This window comes from Delphinapterus leucas, chromosome 11, assembly GCF_059928025.1.
Source record: "Delphinapterus leucas isolate spDelLeu-1000000601 "Yukka" chromosome 11, BTC_Dleu_Yukka2, whole genome shotgun sequence".
NCBI classification, from domain to species: Eukaryota; Metazoa; Chordata; class Mammalia; order Artiodactyla; family Monodontidae; genus Delphinapterus; species Delphinapterus leucas.
The window spans coordinates 44238284-44254589 of record NC_143139.1 but is presented as its reverse complement, the minus strand read 5'-3'; the positions used below and the strand labels follow the sequence as shown (position 1 = coordinate 44254589).

General features: G+C 45.7%; 2 protein-coding genes across 2 annotated transcripts in view; both read left to right on the top strand.

Annotated features, from left to right (window-relative positions):
* The first annotated feature begins 311 nt into the window (after positions 1–311).
* Positions 312–3834, top strand: CNPY2 (canopy FGF signaling regulator 2). Its single transcript, XM_022571844.2, has 6 exons — positions 312–780; positions 1386–1498; positions 1645–1760; positions 2599–2802; positions 2963–3059; positions 3670–3834. The coding sequence occupies exons 2-6, from the start codon at positions 1411–1413 to the stop codon at positions 3711–3713; spliced, it is 549 nt and encodes a 182-aa protein (XP_022427552.1). The 5' UTR covers positions 312–780; positions 1386–1410; the 3' UTR covers positions 3714–3834.
* A 5165-nt stretch (positions 3835–8999) lies between these two features.
* Positions 9000–16306, top strand: part of CS (citrate synthase) — a 28558-nt gene continuing 21251 nt past the window's right edge. The window contains exon 1 of the mRNA XM_022571846.2: positions 9000–9185. Coding sequence (XP_022427554.1) covers positions 9144–9185 — 42 coding nt within the window. The 5' untranslated portion in view covers positions 9000–9143. The remainder of the gene's footprint in view (positions 9186–16306) is intronic.

Below are 16306 nucleotides of genomic sequence, written 5' to 3'. Positions count from 1 at the left end.
ATGAAGGTAAAACTCTGGAGTCCAAAATTTAGGATATTGGAAGAGAATGCCTTTCCTGGGCAGTGTTAGGTCTTTGCTGTGGCTGCCTAGAACCCTAAGGTCGGGTTCTTTTAAGACGTACAGTATGGTTTCCCTGTTACGTGTAAAAGGGGAGCTGGAGAAACTGACAAACTACAGGTCCCAGGACATCTTAAAATCTGTAGCTACTAAAGAATCTGTGTGGTGCCGCAGTGCTTCCTGGGGGATGTAGTTTTCTGGGTATTGAAACCAGGGCTTCTCACTGGCTAGCAGCACACCTTTCTTTTTGAAGGTCCGAGCCCACCTAGATTGGCACGCGCGAGCCTGACCGCCTCCGAGCACCACGTCAGGTTCTGACTCTGCTTCAAGCCACTCCTATTCTTCGGCTGACCGCCCCCGGTGGTCACGTGGAGCTGCTCGCCACGCAAGTCTGGGTCCTGCGATCCACCGGGGTCCTTGCCGCCTGGGAGCCGCTCCTACGCTGCCTGTTCGCGCGAGAGTTTGGAGGGGCGGGTTTGGGGTCGGTCTCTAGTGTGGGACTCGAACCGTAGCGCATCTGAGACCTGCTTAGGCGTCCACTTAGGGCTCGAGGAGCTGGCTCAGGCAGTCGCCGGGGCACCCCGTGTCTGGAAAGCGCAGGAGCGCTCTGGAGACGCCTGGACAGCCCCGCTTTCCCGCAGCCAGGTGCTAGGGTCGGGAGCTAAAGTGAGAGTCCGGCTGTCTTCCAGCGCCTGGGCCACGGCGGCGGCCCTGGGAGCAGAGGTGGGACGGATGCGAGTGGCACTGAGGGTCGGGGTTGCACTGGATAGAAGGCAGTGGTGGGGTCTTTAGAAAGGGGGCTGGCCCGCACGGGGAATAGCTTATAGGCTGGAGGTGGGGATGCAGCAGTCTCGGTGCTGGGTCCAAATAGACCCTAGTTATCGAGTGCTCCTCTCGTCAGCCAGCCACCTCGCCACCTCCTGGCCAGAATCAGCTACTCTCCTTGCCAGCAGCTCCGCTGTGCCTGTCGTCCTTGCTTAATCCTAGCCACCAACCCATGGCTGCCACATAGCCCTGTGAATCCTAGGCAGCGGACGCTTAAGTACCAACATCCAAGGCCTCACCTGTCGACGTAGTGTCTGGGGCTAAGCCCCACGTTCCGAGCTCAGCGCTCTCACCCACCGCCCCGGAGCGTCCGGAGCCTCGAGCGCCGGAACAGAGGAGCCCCTTTGTGTCCGGGCCATTTCCTGGAAAGTAGAGCCAGATCACACTGAGGCCTTTGTAGGCCTTGGGATGAAGGATTGGGCGGGGGTGGGGGTGGGGGGCGAGGTACAGGGGAGAATGGAGCTGGCTCCTCACGCCTATGCTTTATTCCAACCCAAACCCAGGTGGAGCAACCCCATTGCGCTAAAGATGAAGGGCTGGGGTTTGCTGGCCCTGCTTCTGGGGGCCCTGCTGGGAGCTGTCTGGGCCCGGAGGAGCCAGGATCTACACTGTGGAGGTAAAGGCACAAAAGAAACGGGAGGAAGAGTGGGTGGGGAAGATAGAGCCTTGGAGGGCATGGGATCCAAGGCCTGGGAGAAGGATGAGTGGAAGTCCCTGGGTTGATTCCTTTCTCTCCCCACCCCCTGCCCCCCCTTGCACCAGCTTGCAGGGCTCTGGTGGATGAACTAGAGTGGGAAATTGCCCAGGTGGATCCCAAGAAGACCATTCAGATGGGCTCTTTCCGAATCAATCCAGATGGCAGCCAGTCAGTGGTGGAGGTAACTGACTGTTCCCCCAAATAAAATAGCTCACTCTAACTAATTAAGAAGGACCTTAGTTTAATAGGAATGTAGAAAACATTGACCCACATAGGTATCTAAAAGATTGGGCTGTCTTATTTGGAAGAGGCTGGAGGCTTATACCCTATGCATTTGCTTCCTTGGCTCCAAACCCTAATACTTTATTTCTGTTGTAGAAGTCGTTAACAGACAGGGAACCTTGATCAGCCCCCTTCTCCACATCCTTAATCCATGTGACTTGTGTTTTCACTATGGCAGTATGGTATACAAACAAACATTCATTCGAAAAAAATAGGTCTTATCCTTACATTTAGGAAATTTATTTCAGGTGGAAACATAACGCAGACAGAAAGCTGTACCCTGTGGGCATTTGGGAGATGTTAAGGTTATGATGCTTGTGAAATGCCTTAATAGTTGTTATCTTCAAAGCCCATACTGCCTCTCTAATGCTCTCCTCCTATTAAGGGCAGGTATTAGCCTCATTTTAATACAAAAAAGAAAATCATTACCTTACAGCCATAAGAATTAAAAGAATTCAAAGGAAGAGAACACATAGTTGACTAAGGTTAATCAAAGAGGTTGTTTATTTATAATTTGGAGCTAATGACACCTATTTTATTTTTTAGGCCTGTGTAATGAGGTAAATAAGATCACATATTTGGAAGGACTTTGGAACTACACAAATCATACTGTTTTTAAATTAGGGAAGGCTTTTTAGAATAGGTTGGTTGAGCTAGATTTGGAAGGAAAAGTAAGGATATAAATTACTAATGTACGGAGGTAGAAAAATGTGACCCAAGGCTGAGGACATTTCTAGGTGCCTTATGCTCGCTCAGAGGCCCACCTCACAGAGCTGCTAGAGGAGGTATGCGACCGGATGAAGGAGTATGGGGAACAGATTGACCCTTCTACCCACCGCAAGAACTACGTACGTGTAGTGGGCCGGAATGGAGAATCCAATGAACTGGACCAACAGGGGATCCGAATTGATTCAGACATCAGTGGCACCCTCAAGTTCGCGGTGAGCTATGGGAGTGGGTAGCCAGTTCTTGGAAACTAGGGGAATTATTGGAGAGCCCAAGTGGAAAGTTGGATTAATGTCCTTGTCCTCCTCTCTGGAGGTGGAGACCAGAGGCTTCCCTTGCTGTCTTCTCTCACTCCTTTCTCCCTTGGGTTGACAGTGTGAGAGCATTGTGGAGGAATACGAGGATGAACTCATTGAATTCTTTTCCCGAGAGGCTGACAATGTTAAAGACAAACTCTGTAGTAAGCGAACAGGTAAGCTATTCCCACTTTACCTCCTGTCCTCACATCCCTGTGGAACCCACATTCTCTAGTGTGTGTTCCACCCCTGCTCCTCCAACACCCCCCTAATACCCCCTCCTCCAATCTCTGATGTTAGCTCAAGAGTTGGCTTCCATTACTTAGGCTTAGGGACTTGGGTTGTTCCTCTCCATTCTTTTCCCGTTGGCTTTCAGAATTTGTGGCTCCCTCACCTGAGTGAGATACTGGTGAGAGGATGGTGGGAATGTTTTGTCATTTAAAAGCATATGCTCCGGGGACTTCCCTGGCGGTCCAGTGGTTAAGACTTCATCTTCCAGTGCAGGGGGTGCGGGTTCGATCCCTGGTCAGGGAGCGAAGATTCCCACATGCCTCAAGGCCAAAGAACCAAAACATGAAACAGAAACAATATTGTAACAAATTCAATAAAGACTTTAAAAAAATGGTCCACATCAAAAAATCTTGGAAAGAAAAAGCAAAAAAAGCATATGCTCTGAAAAGTGGTGGTCAGTGTGTGTGTCAGTTTGTTTTGGGATATTTTCTTGATAGTGGCATATATCAGTATGAGAGTGGCATTTTCTTTGAAACTGTCATGTGCTATTTGCAGATCTATGTGACCATGCCCTGCACATATCGCATGATGAGCTATGAACCACTGGAGCGGCCCAGACTGACAAGCTTGATGGATCACCCCCAGGAGGGGAGAGGGTGGCAATGCCTTTTATATTATGTTTTTACTGAAATGAACTGAAAAAATATGAAACCAAAAGTATGAACCGTGTTGTCTTTTCATGCCCAGAATTGGCCCTTAAATTAGGCTTGAAAATAGGAGATTCCAGACAGGAAAGAAAAGGGAAGGGAAGGAAGAGCTTTGGGAATGGTATAGCGCTAAAGTAGGAGGAGCCTGAAGCTTTCATTCTTTTGTTATCTGAGATTCCTGCTGGACTCACAAACTAGATAAGCATTTATTCCGTGCTTATTCAATATGATGTGTTTAGAGTCTAATTATAGTGAGAAGAGGAACCTCTATGAATAAGCTAGGGAACATGAATAAGTGTATGGTAGTATAGGATGCTAGAAATTACTTGTATTCATACTGATGAAACATAAAGTAAGATAGAGCTCAGTCCTGAAGGAAATGGATTTTTCTACCCTCCCTACCCTTCCAGATGGAGGGATCGGCAAGAGCATACAGGAAAGGGCAAGTGGATGTGATCAGCTCAGCTGAAAAGTAAGGGCTTTATCAGATAGGGAGAAGTGAGGTAAGGAATGTTATTTAAGGAAAGGCCTTGCTTGCTGGTCTAAGCTTTCAGATTTGATGCCAAAGCAACAGTAAAGTATACCTTTATCATCTCTATCACTAGCCATTGTCAATGTGGACCATAAGTGTGTCCCCATTTTCTGTGTGTAGAGATTCTGTACTGGGGCATAGGGATGAAAACATAAAGGATACCTTCTTTGAGGAGATTCTTAAACACCCTAATCCTGAGGTGTGGCTGTCTCAGGGTTTGGAATGGAACATTTGTCCCAGGAATGCCTCAGGGAGAGAACACCCGTTATTCAGGTTTATTACATTTCAAAGACTTTCAGCACTTTAGAATCTAAAGGCCCTTGGAAGTCATCTAGTTCACCTTTGCAGATGAAGTAACTGATTTTACAGATAAAGAAACCGAGGCCCAGAGAAACCACAGGTCCTCAAGTCCTGTATGTAGTGGCAAAACTGGATCTATAAGCTAATGTTCCCAAGCGTCAATCTGATCTAATATAGCTGTGAAGTAGCTTCTGTTTTACGTCTTTTTTTTCTCTTAATGCCTTACACTAAGCCTGGCACACGGAATGAATGTGTTCAACAAAGCTTTCTTGTACCACAAATCCCTATGAAATCTAACAATTAACTAGCTCAGAGCAAGCACCCTGATATTAGTTGACAACTAAATTCAGGGTCTAGTGCTAATTCCTTCTTCTCTTGTCAGTCATAAGAAATGCTGTATCCTGTCAAATCAGTTTTCCAGACCAGCTGTTACTAAGCTTTATTTCTTCTGTGATGCACGTGAATGATGTTCACTTGCTTCATTCCCCTATGAGTATACCCAGGATTCTGTCTATTGCTGCTTGGTGTCTGTAAGTTCTTACTCTTCCACCAGAAAGCTTATCAGAAATGTAAGTGAGAGTACTCTTATAGGAAACTTGAAGCTGTTGTAATTTACAAAAAAAGCAAGTTATTTGCAAGTTTTAATAAATAAAACAAATCTAATGTTAATCAGTAACAAGTTACTTGTGATGTTCCTCAGTAGTTCGTCATCGGCTGGAGAACAGCCGTTAAGAATTCTCCAGCCCAAGAGTCTTTGCCATTGGGACACAGGCATGTGTCTTACATAGGGAAGAGTGGACATTATCATCCTTGACTTGATCCTCAGGAGGATATACTTTGCATATCTCTTAATTCATATCACAGGTTAGCACAAGGAATCCATGAATTTATCTGAACCTTTCTGGAGGCTACTAAAATTATTCTAGCCTAGTATTTGGTAGAGCATATACTCAACCCTGCATATCTGTTTACACCTTAAATTTTAGATACCTCGTAAATGAGTTTATCAGAAAAATGTTAGCTTTTAAAGAAATATTCCCGAAGACAGTGTGACAGTGTTTTTTGTTTTTTTGTTTGTTTGTTTGTTTGCCACACCACGAGGCTTATGGGATCTTAGTTCCCCAACCAACCCCGGGCCCTTGGCAGTGAAAGCGCAGAGTCCTAACCACTGGACCGCCAGGGAATTCCCAAAGACAGTGTTAAATGAGATCCAGGTGTGACTAGGAAAATGTATTATGTGAAAATCTAGTCCTTAAAGATAAGTTTTAGAGGATTTGTTTTTGCTGTGGAAAGGACTACGAGCAAGAACAAGATTCCTTTAAATATAGGACAGAGATGAATAGCAAGGGAAAAAGAACTAGTATATGTTAAATACTCATATAACAAGCGCATACACACACTTATTTAATCTTTACAGCTCTAACAAATACTACATGTTACTCCCATTTGCAGAGGAAGAAACCAAGCTCAAAGAGGGGTGGGAGAGCCAAAGCTTCAGCCCTAGCAATCATCTTATCCCTAGGCCGATGGAGTCTCCACGTAGTCCCCAGTGGCTCTGTAAAGTACTACTTCTTTTATTTGTTTGAAAACTACCTTCAAGTTTGAACACATGCCCTCTGAGTCTAATAATCTACAGTGAAAAAGCACTATATCCTCTTTTCAGCCATTTTCCCAGCCTGATTATTCCTTGTAAGAAGCCCATTCTATCCCCCTGGTCTTTTTAGGTGCTAAATGTTTGTCTCTCCTTACCCGTATTCTGGGAAGGTCGTCATTTATCATGTATTTCAGGTATCTTTTTTTTTTTTTTTTGGCTGCACCCCACGGCTTGTGGGATCTTAGTTCCCAGATCAAGGATCGAACACATGCCCCCTGCATTGGAAGCGAGGAGTCCTAACCACTAGACCACCAGGGAATTCCCTATAGTTCCTTATCTTTTAAAATATCTTTAAATATAGCAACACACTGAGCTAATGTGCCCAAGAAACTGTTAACAATGACTCAAAGTCTCCTTCCTGAGTTGCAGCTGATAATTTACAGTCAGCACCATATAAACAATACAGCTTAGTAGTTAAAATACAGCTTCTGGAGTGAGGCCAACCTAGGTCTGAATTCTAGCAATGCCAATTACAAGCTATGGTCCTGAGTAGGATACTTTATCTAAACCTTGGTTTCCTCCTCTGTAAAGCTACTACCATTACCTACATCCCTTAGAGTTGTGAGGATTAAGTAAGGTAATGCATGTACCACATTTAGATAGTTTCTGGAAATAGGAAGTACTCAATAAATTTTAGCTGCTACCCATTAAAAAAGGGAGTTTGGTTTACTGATACGAGTTTAAGTTCCATCTGCATTCTCCCACTTATTCTTGGCCACCAGGGGGCACCATTGCCTCTGTCCATTTTAAAGAGGTCATTCCAAACGTCAAGAAGACCTCGATGCTCAGCCTTCTCTCCCTTGTCCCCTCCAGTTCTCAGGCACTTAGTTGTATTTGGACCTAGAGTTCGCTTGGCTCCTTTATTCATGCTAATCCTTCTCCCTTAACTTTCTTCCCATCTCCCCAGGTCCCAACCATGTTCAGAGAAAGGCTCTAAGCCAGCTCCTGGGAGATACCATTTAGTCCCTTTGAGTCCTGGGCTTTCCCATTGGCCTTATAGCAGTGGATGTCAGGACTGAACAACTTCAAAATAAGTCCATAAAGTCCTCAGGACACTAGGCTCCAGGACACTGTGAGCATTATTGTTCCCCACCCTTCCTCCAATCACTAGAGCTCCAAAATAGGTTACCCTTATGGCCACTCCGTAATTATCCCTTTGGTAGCCTCACCCTGAGAATGCCTCCTGCCACTTGGGGCACTGGAGCTCAGTCCTCTGGCCTGCGGGCTAGTCTCTGTGGATAATTAACCAGAGAGAAGAAACCAGGTCACACTACTCTAGGGTTAGGAGGAAATCCTCTGTGAGATGCTAAATTGGGAGCAAATATTGATCAGTGGAGCTTTGAAGTCACCGAGGAGATAGCTGAGGTCAGTGCTCCCCTGGGGCACTGCTTGGCTTCTCTTTATGAAGTTCTTTCCTAAGATCTACCCATCTGATCCCCAAGCCAGAGAAGCATTGGTTGGTAGGTGTAAAGCTGAGTATAAGGAAACCCCGGAAGAGAAAACGGCATGTTTCTTTCTCTTTTTCCAAGTCCAAGCTATAAACTAGGTTCTTTATAAACAGGATCTATCTAAACCCGGCTTAGATGGTACTGAGACCTCTGAACTTTGTTACTTCTATGTGAGGAGATAAAAGGGCTGTCCACTTGGGCCTTGGGTCATTCCTCTCTGCCCTTGGGTCAATGACAATGATATCTTAGCAAGGTAGAAAGGTCCTAAGTTCTTGTCTACCCAAAAGAATGAGTCAAGAATGATGTAGAAGATCACTTCAGTGCCATGGTTCATTTAATGGTCTCTGGGGAGCAGAGGATAAGAGTGTATAGAATATAGCCAAGCAGGTATAAAGGTCCAGAGGCCCTATGGGAGTGACGGGAGTGATGTGACAAAAAGGGAGGTGATTTTGGATGAGGGGTTGGTCTGCAGCTCCTGATATTTTGGCTAGATGTGGGTGGACTGTTTGTGTGGGGCTATGTGACTGGAGTGGCAGTGAGACTAATACCCAGGACCCAGAGGCTCTGGACTGCGCTGGAAAGCTTCATATTAAGGGGCCGTTTGTGAGACGGGTTTCCTGGCATTAGTCACAGAACTGACAGCTGGCAAAGACCACTGGATATTCAGGCTCCTGCCTTTGCTTTCCTTCTCCACATTCTGGGTCTGTTGGTATCTATAATACCATGGCTTACCTCAAATGATTTCCACCAAGTAGCTAACTCGGGCATCATAGCCTGTGTCCACATGATGTCACCTCTATGGCCATTAAGTCATTGACCAAAGACGTTGTTCAAGAAAGCACACCAAGGGATTAGGATCAGTTGTCGTGATAGTGTATTAAGGGGTTGGCTTCCGAGGACCTTCAAAGGTCGAAGTCCTTGGGGCTTTTTCTCTGATAGCCACCTCACAATTAACCTCAAAGGTGTTAAGGATAAGGGGAAAAGCCTAAGTAAGTTAACTGAGTTCTCAGGCACATACTTAACCACCTACACGCTTCCCCCGCCCATCCACCGTTAATTAGCTTACCCCGGACGGTCCAATCCTCCCAGCCACAACTGCTGTCAACGTCTTAGGACCCGCCCCTCCATGCACACTGGACCAATGGCTGAGCCCGGGGCGGATCCCTTGAGAGGGGGCGGGAGCGGGTTCCGGGTGGTAGGCGGAGCCTCACTGAGGACCCCGGGCTGGGCGCCGCCGCCGGCTCGTTTACCCTTTCCCTCAGCCGCCTCCTTTCAACCTTGTTCCCCTCGTCGGCGCGGCCTCTGGTGCAGCGGCGGCGGCGGCTCCCGTTCCTACCGCAGTTCTCTTCCCTCCTTCCCTCCCCGTCAGATCCCCGAGTTCGCCCACCATGGCTTTACTCACTGCGGCCGCCCGGCTCTTCGGAGCTAAGGTGAGCAACTAGGAGACAGCGCGCCGTCCCAGGGTGGGGCTGAGGGAACTGCAGGCCCACTAGCGCCGGGGTCTCCCTCCCCTACCCAGGCGCACCCCAGCGCATCTTAAAGGGGCCTTGCGCTTGGCTGGCCGCCAGCCCTGCGTGGCGCTCACAGGGTCACGTGCTTCACTGGCCTCCCGGCCCCTGGGGGTGTTGAGCTCTGCACGCCCCGGCCTGCGTTCTTGGGCCGGTGGGAAGGCCGGACCCAGCTGTCACCCTGCCTGTCTGGGGTGGAAGAGGCGGGGATGCTTGGCCTTGGAAAAAGAAGGAGTGGAGAACACAGGTGTTGTGTTCCGTTGGAGTTAGGGAAAGAGCCTGTTTGGAGGAAGGGGCGGGGTAAGAGAAGTGGCAGGGGTGAGCAGGTGTGCTCACTTTACCCCTGGGCCAGAGCTGGAGCCTTGGCTAATTTCGGCTTTTGCTTTGTAGAGAGGGCCTTGTCAGTTTCTGAACTGCCTGCTTCCATTTCCATTTCTCCAACCCAGTTATTTAAGCCTTTAGTGACCAAGCATAGCAGTTCCTGCTAGAGGAATGCTACTCGGGTCCTCTTTGTCCTTGGGACTGTTGCACTTACTCTTTATATAGGAGGAGCTTGGGTGGGGTGGAGCGCTTGTGTGAAAGCTTCTGCATGATTATCACATATGATTGGAGAAAAAAACGGAAAGGTTTTTCCCCCAAACCGCAGGCTGGCAAGTGAAGATATTGGGCAGGAAATAGTAATTCCAAGGTTACATGACCGGTCCTACTACTTGTTCACTCAGGTTTTGCTGTTGCTCTTAAGTCTGCTCTACCCAGGAAAGATTCCTCTTATTCTTTGGGGCCCCTTACTTGACTTTTGTTGCCGTTGGAATCAGGAATATTGTTGCAGGTAATGGTGCTTTCAGTTTCATATTGCCAAAATTACTTTTGTCTCTGGGCAACTTGGCTCTTTAAACAGAGAAACTGGTGTGCTGAGGGAGTCCCAGCCTTCTAATCCAAGCAGGGACAGTCGCACAAGTGACCTTGACTCCTGCAAAGAACTTATACTTTCTCTTTTGCAGACAGATTAAAGTTGCCAGCACCTGAGGGGAGGAAGGGAAACCTTAGAATTGTTTTGGCTTACTGTGTTATCTTGCATGGTTGGTGATAAGGTGAAGCATGTAGGATTTACAGGCTCTTCCAGGTACTCAGCAGCAAGGTGGAGGCTGATCATTTGGGAGATACTTGTCTTACCTGACGGTAGTTTCTTCCGCTGCCAGGGACCAGGGTAAGGAAGCCTCTTGGGAAATGAAGCAAGTTCTAGATAGTGTTTTGGCAGAATAGGGGACACTATAATTAGCTCATTCCAGAGCTGCTAACCCAGACCAGATAATCTAACCCTACAGTTTGAAAAAGCCTTTAGAATTTACGTTCGAATTTATTTTGCCTCTTAAACCTATGAGGAAACTCAGAAAGCTTTTGGGTTGGGCTTCCCTGGTGGCGCAGTGGTTGAGAGTCCGCCCGCCGATGCAGGGGACACGGGTTCGTGCCCCGGTCTGGGAAGATCCCATATGCCGCGGAGCGGCTGCGCCCGTGAGCCATGGCCACAGAGCCTGCGGCTCCGCAACGGGAGAGCCCACAATAGTGAGAGGCCCGCGTACCGCAAAAAAAAAAAAAAAGAAAAGAAAGCTTTTGGGTTGACAGGGCTACCTAACTGTAGTGATCATTACTGTTTTGTTTACTTTCCTGTTAGAGACGGACCTGAGGATCCCAAAAACCTGTATATTGGAAACCATTAGAAGGCTTTCGACCCTTAAAACTAATAAAGCCTATCAGATTGAGGAGTAGAAACTTTCTGAGATCTAAGCAGTTAACAGCTAGGATACCAAGAAGCCTTTCGGTTTGTCAGCATTGCTAGCACCTGCCTGAGCTTTCCAGATTAGTCTGCAGTACTCAATTTTACTTTTGCTAGTAAGGTAGGCTTTAGAAGGCAAAAATAGTCTTGTAGCCTGCTACTGTGATTCTCAAGGTCAGGTGTAGTTCTCTTTTCTGAGAAATTTTTTTGACCTTGCTAAGAGACACAAATACTAGTCATTGTTCTGTTGTTCCACCCTTCCCACTGTCAGGTAATTTAATGAACACCTGAGTTGGAGAGACCACCTCTTTCAGAGCCTTGAGATTATTTTGACTTCTTGTTTACCTGAATGAATTTCTACTAAGCAATGGCTTTAGTATTAGCTGTGGGTGCCTTAGCTTTGTGCTGTAAATACTGTCTTTTCATAGGTGATCTGGGTTGGGAATTAGAGTAGGGCCACCAGTTAACTTTTGGATTCATGCCAAAGTGACTTAACCAACCCTAGTTGCTTCTTGTGTCATTGAGAATTGCTCCTCCAAGCTAGGATGTTTGATAACTTTGCGTAAATCAATCCAGAAGTGTTTCTAGATTATTCCTAGACTTTCTCAAGACTCTTAATACCCGTGATTCCTCTACAGCAGACGTACACCACTGCACATCTCTTCTATAAATCCTGGTCTGAAATTGGGTTCTACAAAACTGAGTCAGTTTTGTCCTGTGAAATGTTAGTTAGGTTTAAAGCCCCAAACTTTTAAGGGCAAGCACTCAAATCTCTTTGCCTTCATTTTGATTATCAGCCTACCCAAAGTAATGACAATTCCTTGACGCTTACTAGATGGACCAAAGATGAAAAATGGAGAATAAATCCTCATCATGTGCTAATGGTGGTATGATTGCATTTGTTCTTCCTAGTGGTCTTTAGATTGGTAGCAGGTGAATGCATGGGTGTGGGGAGGCATTGAGGTGAGCCGTGGTGAAGTGGATAATCAGAGAAGGGAAGGCTGGCATTCCTAGTTCTTAGAGTCCAAGTGGGCAGAAGGCAGGAAACCAGACTTGGTGGATCTCCCTAAAGCCACAGAGTAATTCCTTCTGCCCTCTTTTCGGTGCCCTATGTGATAGAGTTGAATAGGATTTGAGTGAAATTAAAAACAGTAGTGAGGCAGCTTTAGCAATGGCTCTTAGGATCTGACTGTCTTTCAGTTCTCCCTCAACTTGACTAAATTCCTATATTTCTTTTAACATGTTATCATTTTTTAAAATTAATTTTATTTATTTTTGGCTGCATTGCGTCTTCATTGCTGCACGTGGGCTTTCTCTAGTTGCAGCAGGAGGGGGCTACTCTTTGTTGTGGTGTGCGGGCTTCTCTTGTTGCAGAGCATGGCCTCTAGGTATGCGGGCTTCTCTTGTTGCAGAGCATGGGCTCAGTACTTGTGGCACATGGGCTGAGTTGCTCCACAACATGTGGGATCTTCCTGGACCAGGGCTCGAACCTGTGTCTCCTGCATTGGCAGGCAGATTCTTAACCACTGCGCCCCAGGGAAGTCCTTAACATGTTATCATTTAAAAAGCTGTATGGGCTTCCCTGGTGGCGCAGTGGTTGAGAGTCTGCCTGCCGATGCAGGGGACACAGGTTCGTGCCCCGGTCCGGGAAGAGCCCACATGTCGCGGAGCGTTTGGGCCCGTGAGCCATGGCCACTGAGGCTGTGCGTCTGGAGCCTGTGCTCCGCAACAGGAGAGGCCACAGCAGTGAGAGGCCCACGTACCGCAAAAAAAAAAAAAAAAAGCTCCATAAGTAAGTTCACAGTGGGTGTCATCACCTGAGGTGCTTCTTCACATTGCGCATTCATGAATCCTATCTTCAGATTCTGATTCAGCAAAGGTGGGACGGATCTGGAAACTTGTATTTTTTCAAGTACCTCATTTGACTGCTTGGTGATCCCCTCCAGTTGGGCCAACTGTGTTTAATGTATATATGAAGCTTTGAGTGTTTTGACTTTTTTTTTTTTTTTTAGTGATTATTTTAAATGACTTCAGAAATAACTATTCTAAGAAATAGTCAGATTTAGACTATTTCTCTGGGTTTGTCTTCCTAGGCCTTTTTTTCAAATGCCTTAGGAAAAGTTTCTTGTAAATCCCTGAAACAAAGCATTGTAAGAACTAGTAGAAGTGAGGGAACAGTTTCTAGTTCCTGAAAAAGTAGTACAGTGACAGATCCTATATACTTTATTCAGTAGTGTATGCTTAGTGTGCACATAAGAAGTAGATGTTCAGCAACTATTTGTTAAAGAACAGTAAGAATTTCTCTGAAAGGAAAATTAGGACTCGATTCTTTTCTGAGTCTGAATTGGTGTCCTTTCCCGTCTTCTTCACTGAATAATCAGCGAACCTTTAGCAAAGGGTCTGTTAGACAATGAGAGTTCGGCAGAATTATTAAGGAATCTCTTGTGAGTATGAAGGGCATCACAGTATGAAATCTGAAGATTGCTCAGGCTATTAAGTGGCCTGACCAAGTAGTGCAGGCAGACTTCCAATATCACCATTGTGAAACACAGATGTTAAATGGCTTTAGTTCTCTGACCTGGTTCTGGGGAGAGAGGAGCCTTTGTCCTGTGTGTGTTCTTTTTCACTTAATGCAAGTTGTTTCTTCTGCATTGGAAGCCTTTGTAGCACAAGATTTTTCCTACAGTTATTAGTGAATTATATTTGCTTCATCAACTAAGCCAGTTCTGGCTTGGCAAGCTCTGATCTTTTGTTGATGAAGGACAAGGCTCTAATAAAATCAGGAGCATCTCTCACAAGTTTTTTTAAAATTTTTAAATTGAGGCATAGTTGATTTACAATATTATATTAGTTTCAGGTATACAACATAGTGATTCAACATTTTTTAGATTATACTCCATTTATAGCTATTATAATGTATTGGCTATATTCCCTGTGCTGTACAATATATCCTTGTAGCCTATTAATTTTATACACAGTAGTTTGTAATCTCACAAGTTTGTTGGAGCTCCTGGATATGTGGCAGGATATGTTCTGAATGTGCCTAGGATAGGGAATCAAAGGAAATTTGGCTTTTCCCATGTAGAGTAAGGGTCCTAGATGTGGATCGATGATGATAATAGGCTAGGAGGAATAAGAGAAATAACCACATTATTGAGTAAGTGCTTATCCAAATGGTATTCTACTGTTCCCAGAATTTGGGGGAGAAGGGAGTAGTTTGTTTTTGTTTTTTTTTGGCTGCGCTGGGTCTTCCTTGCAGTGCTTGGGCTTCTCTATGGGCTCCACAGTGCGTAGGCTCAGCAGTTGCGGTGCGCGGGCTTCTCTAGTTTGGCTCTCTAGTTGGGGTGCGCGGGCTCCAGAGCACACGGGCTCAGTAGTTGCAGCACACGGGTTTAGTTGCCCTGTGGCATGTGGGATCTTAGTTCCCCGACCAGGGATTGAACCCGCGTCCCCTGCTTTGGAAGGCAGATTCTTAACTACTGGACCACCAGGGAAGTCCCGAGAAGGGAGTAGTTTTAATTGATTTTTGTTAAGTGATTTCGCCAATACCCTATTCCAGAAATACCCTAAGTATTATAAGCAAGTCTTTGGCAGAATTTCCTGCATGTATTATTTGTCCTTTTCCTCCCTTGGCCCTTTAAGATAGAGGTTCCTTTAATTATATTTTTCCATCCTAGCATAGCACATTTGAGAGCTACAGCCCATTTCTATCAATAATAGCCAGCTCACTAAAAGAGTTATTGCAAGGGGTGGCAGCATATGAGGTTTGAAAATCCTTTTAGTGATTGCGATACCCCCATCCTGTAGAGAATCCTGGCTGTCAGACATTGTGAGCCAGGCCCTTATCTTCGGAAGTAGCTCTCTCCATTTCTCCCCATGAAGGAGCTGACCTATTGAGTGTGGTGACTCCCTGATTCACCTGACAGGTGCTGTTCCAGTAGGATGACTTTACACGTGGCATGCAACCAGAAGCCAAAAGCCCCGCTGCCACACCTCCAGAACTGGGGGAGGAGCTGGGAGGTGAAAGTTCAGGGATGACTCAGAGATTTGTAATCTGCCTGTTGCATCTGTGAGTATAGCTTGGATGTACTATACAAAGCCATTTAGCAGCTTTCCTTGGCAGCCAGGAGTAGATGAAATGAGGTATGTAGCCTAGGGTATGACAGTCCTCTAACATCTCCTGTCTAGATTTGCCTAATGGTGGGGATTATGGTTAGTTAAATTTGTTTCCTCTCCTTGAGACTCTTCTCTTGGTCAGGAGGCCCTTAGGAAATTGGGGCTTTATTTCCTGTTCTACAGCTAGAGGGAATTATCCATTCACCCCTTCCTCAGGCTTGACTGCCTCTTTCCTGGGATCCAACTCCACGAGAAAATTGTGACACGAGTTGGTAGGTAATAGGCCAACACATTTCTAAGAAACAAATATTTATTGATCTCAGCTATACAGAAGGCACTGTTCTAGATGCCTTCATGCAAATGATTTCATATAGTCTACTTGTCTACCCTGCAGCTGGCTTTGTTGTTACCAGTTTAGAGCTGTGAAAATTGAAACTAGAAGTTAGGTCATACAGCCATGGTAGCACAGCAGGATAGTGGCAGAACCTGGATTTAGGACTTGACCCTTGATAACACCATATCCCAGGCTCTTTATATTCTACCCTTCTGCTTCCTTGCTTAATGCTTTAAACCATGGATGTTTCTTAAACTTTATTGTTCATAGGAATCACTTAGTGAGTTTGTTAAACTGGAGATTTGGATTCAGTAGGTCTGAGGTGAGGCCCAAGATTCTGCATGTCTGACAAGCTCCAAGTAATGCTTGTATTGCAGGCTAGGCATTCATATTTTAAATAGCAAGGCTTTTGAGTACCTTTACATATATGTCCTTGTTGGAGCCTTAGAATCAGACTTTGAGCTAAGTAGCTTGAGTGTTATCCTAAATGTGGAGAGGGAAAGGGAAACAGTAGTTAGTTGTTTGCTTTGGATGTCTCAGTTATTTAGTAATGGAGCTGGGACTAGAACCCAAATTTCCTTTCCTAATTCCAAGGCATGTGCTTTGTGCTCTGTCTTCTACATCATTAGATAAAGTTGTCCTAACTTGAATTTTTCCTATTGTAGCCTTTTGGGCGGTCATATCAATGAATTGCTGCTTTTAAAATCCTTCATATTTCTTTAGTTTTTTCCCTAGGTTGCAGGGTGAGCTAAAATATGACTAAATTTGACATTGAAGGGTGCTAGAAAGTGGCCATACTATTTAATTTTCTACATTTAT

What these genes read in the sequence shown, in the direction of transcription:
- CNPY2 (XM_022571844.2), top strand. Translation starts at nt 1,411, where the DNA reads ATGAAGGGCTGGGGTTTGCTGGCCCTGCTTCTGGGGGCCCTGCTGGGA. An exon ending in CCAGGATCTACACTGTGGAG is followed by an intron (nt 1,499 to 1,644) that starts GTAAAGGCACAA and finishes CCCTTGCACCAG; the next exon opens with CTTGCAGGGCTCTGGTGGAT. An exon ending in GCAGCCAGTCAGTGGTGGAG is followed by an intron (nt 1,761 to 2,598) that starts GTAACTGACTGT and finishes GGACATTTCTAG; the next exon opens with GTGCCTTATGCTCGCTCAGA.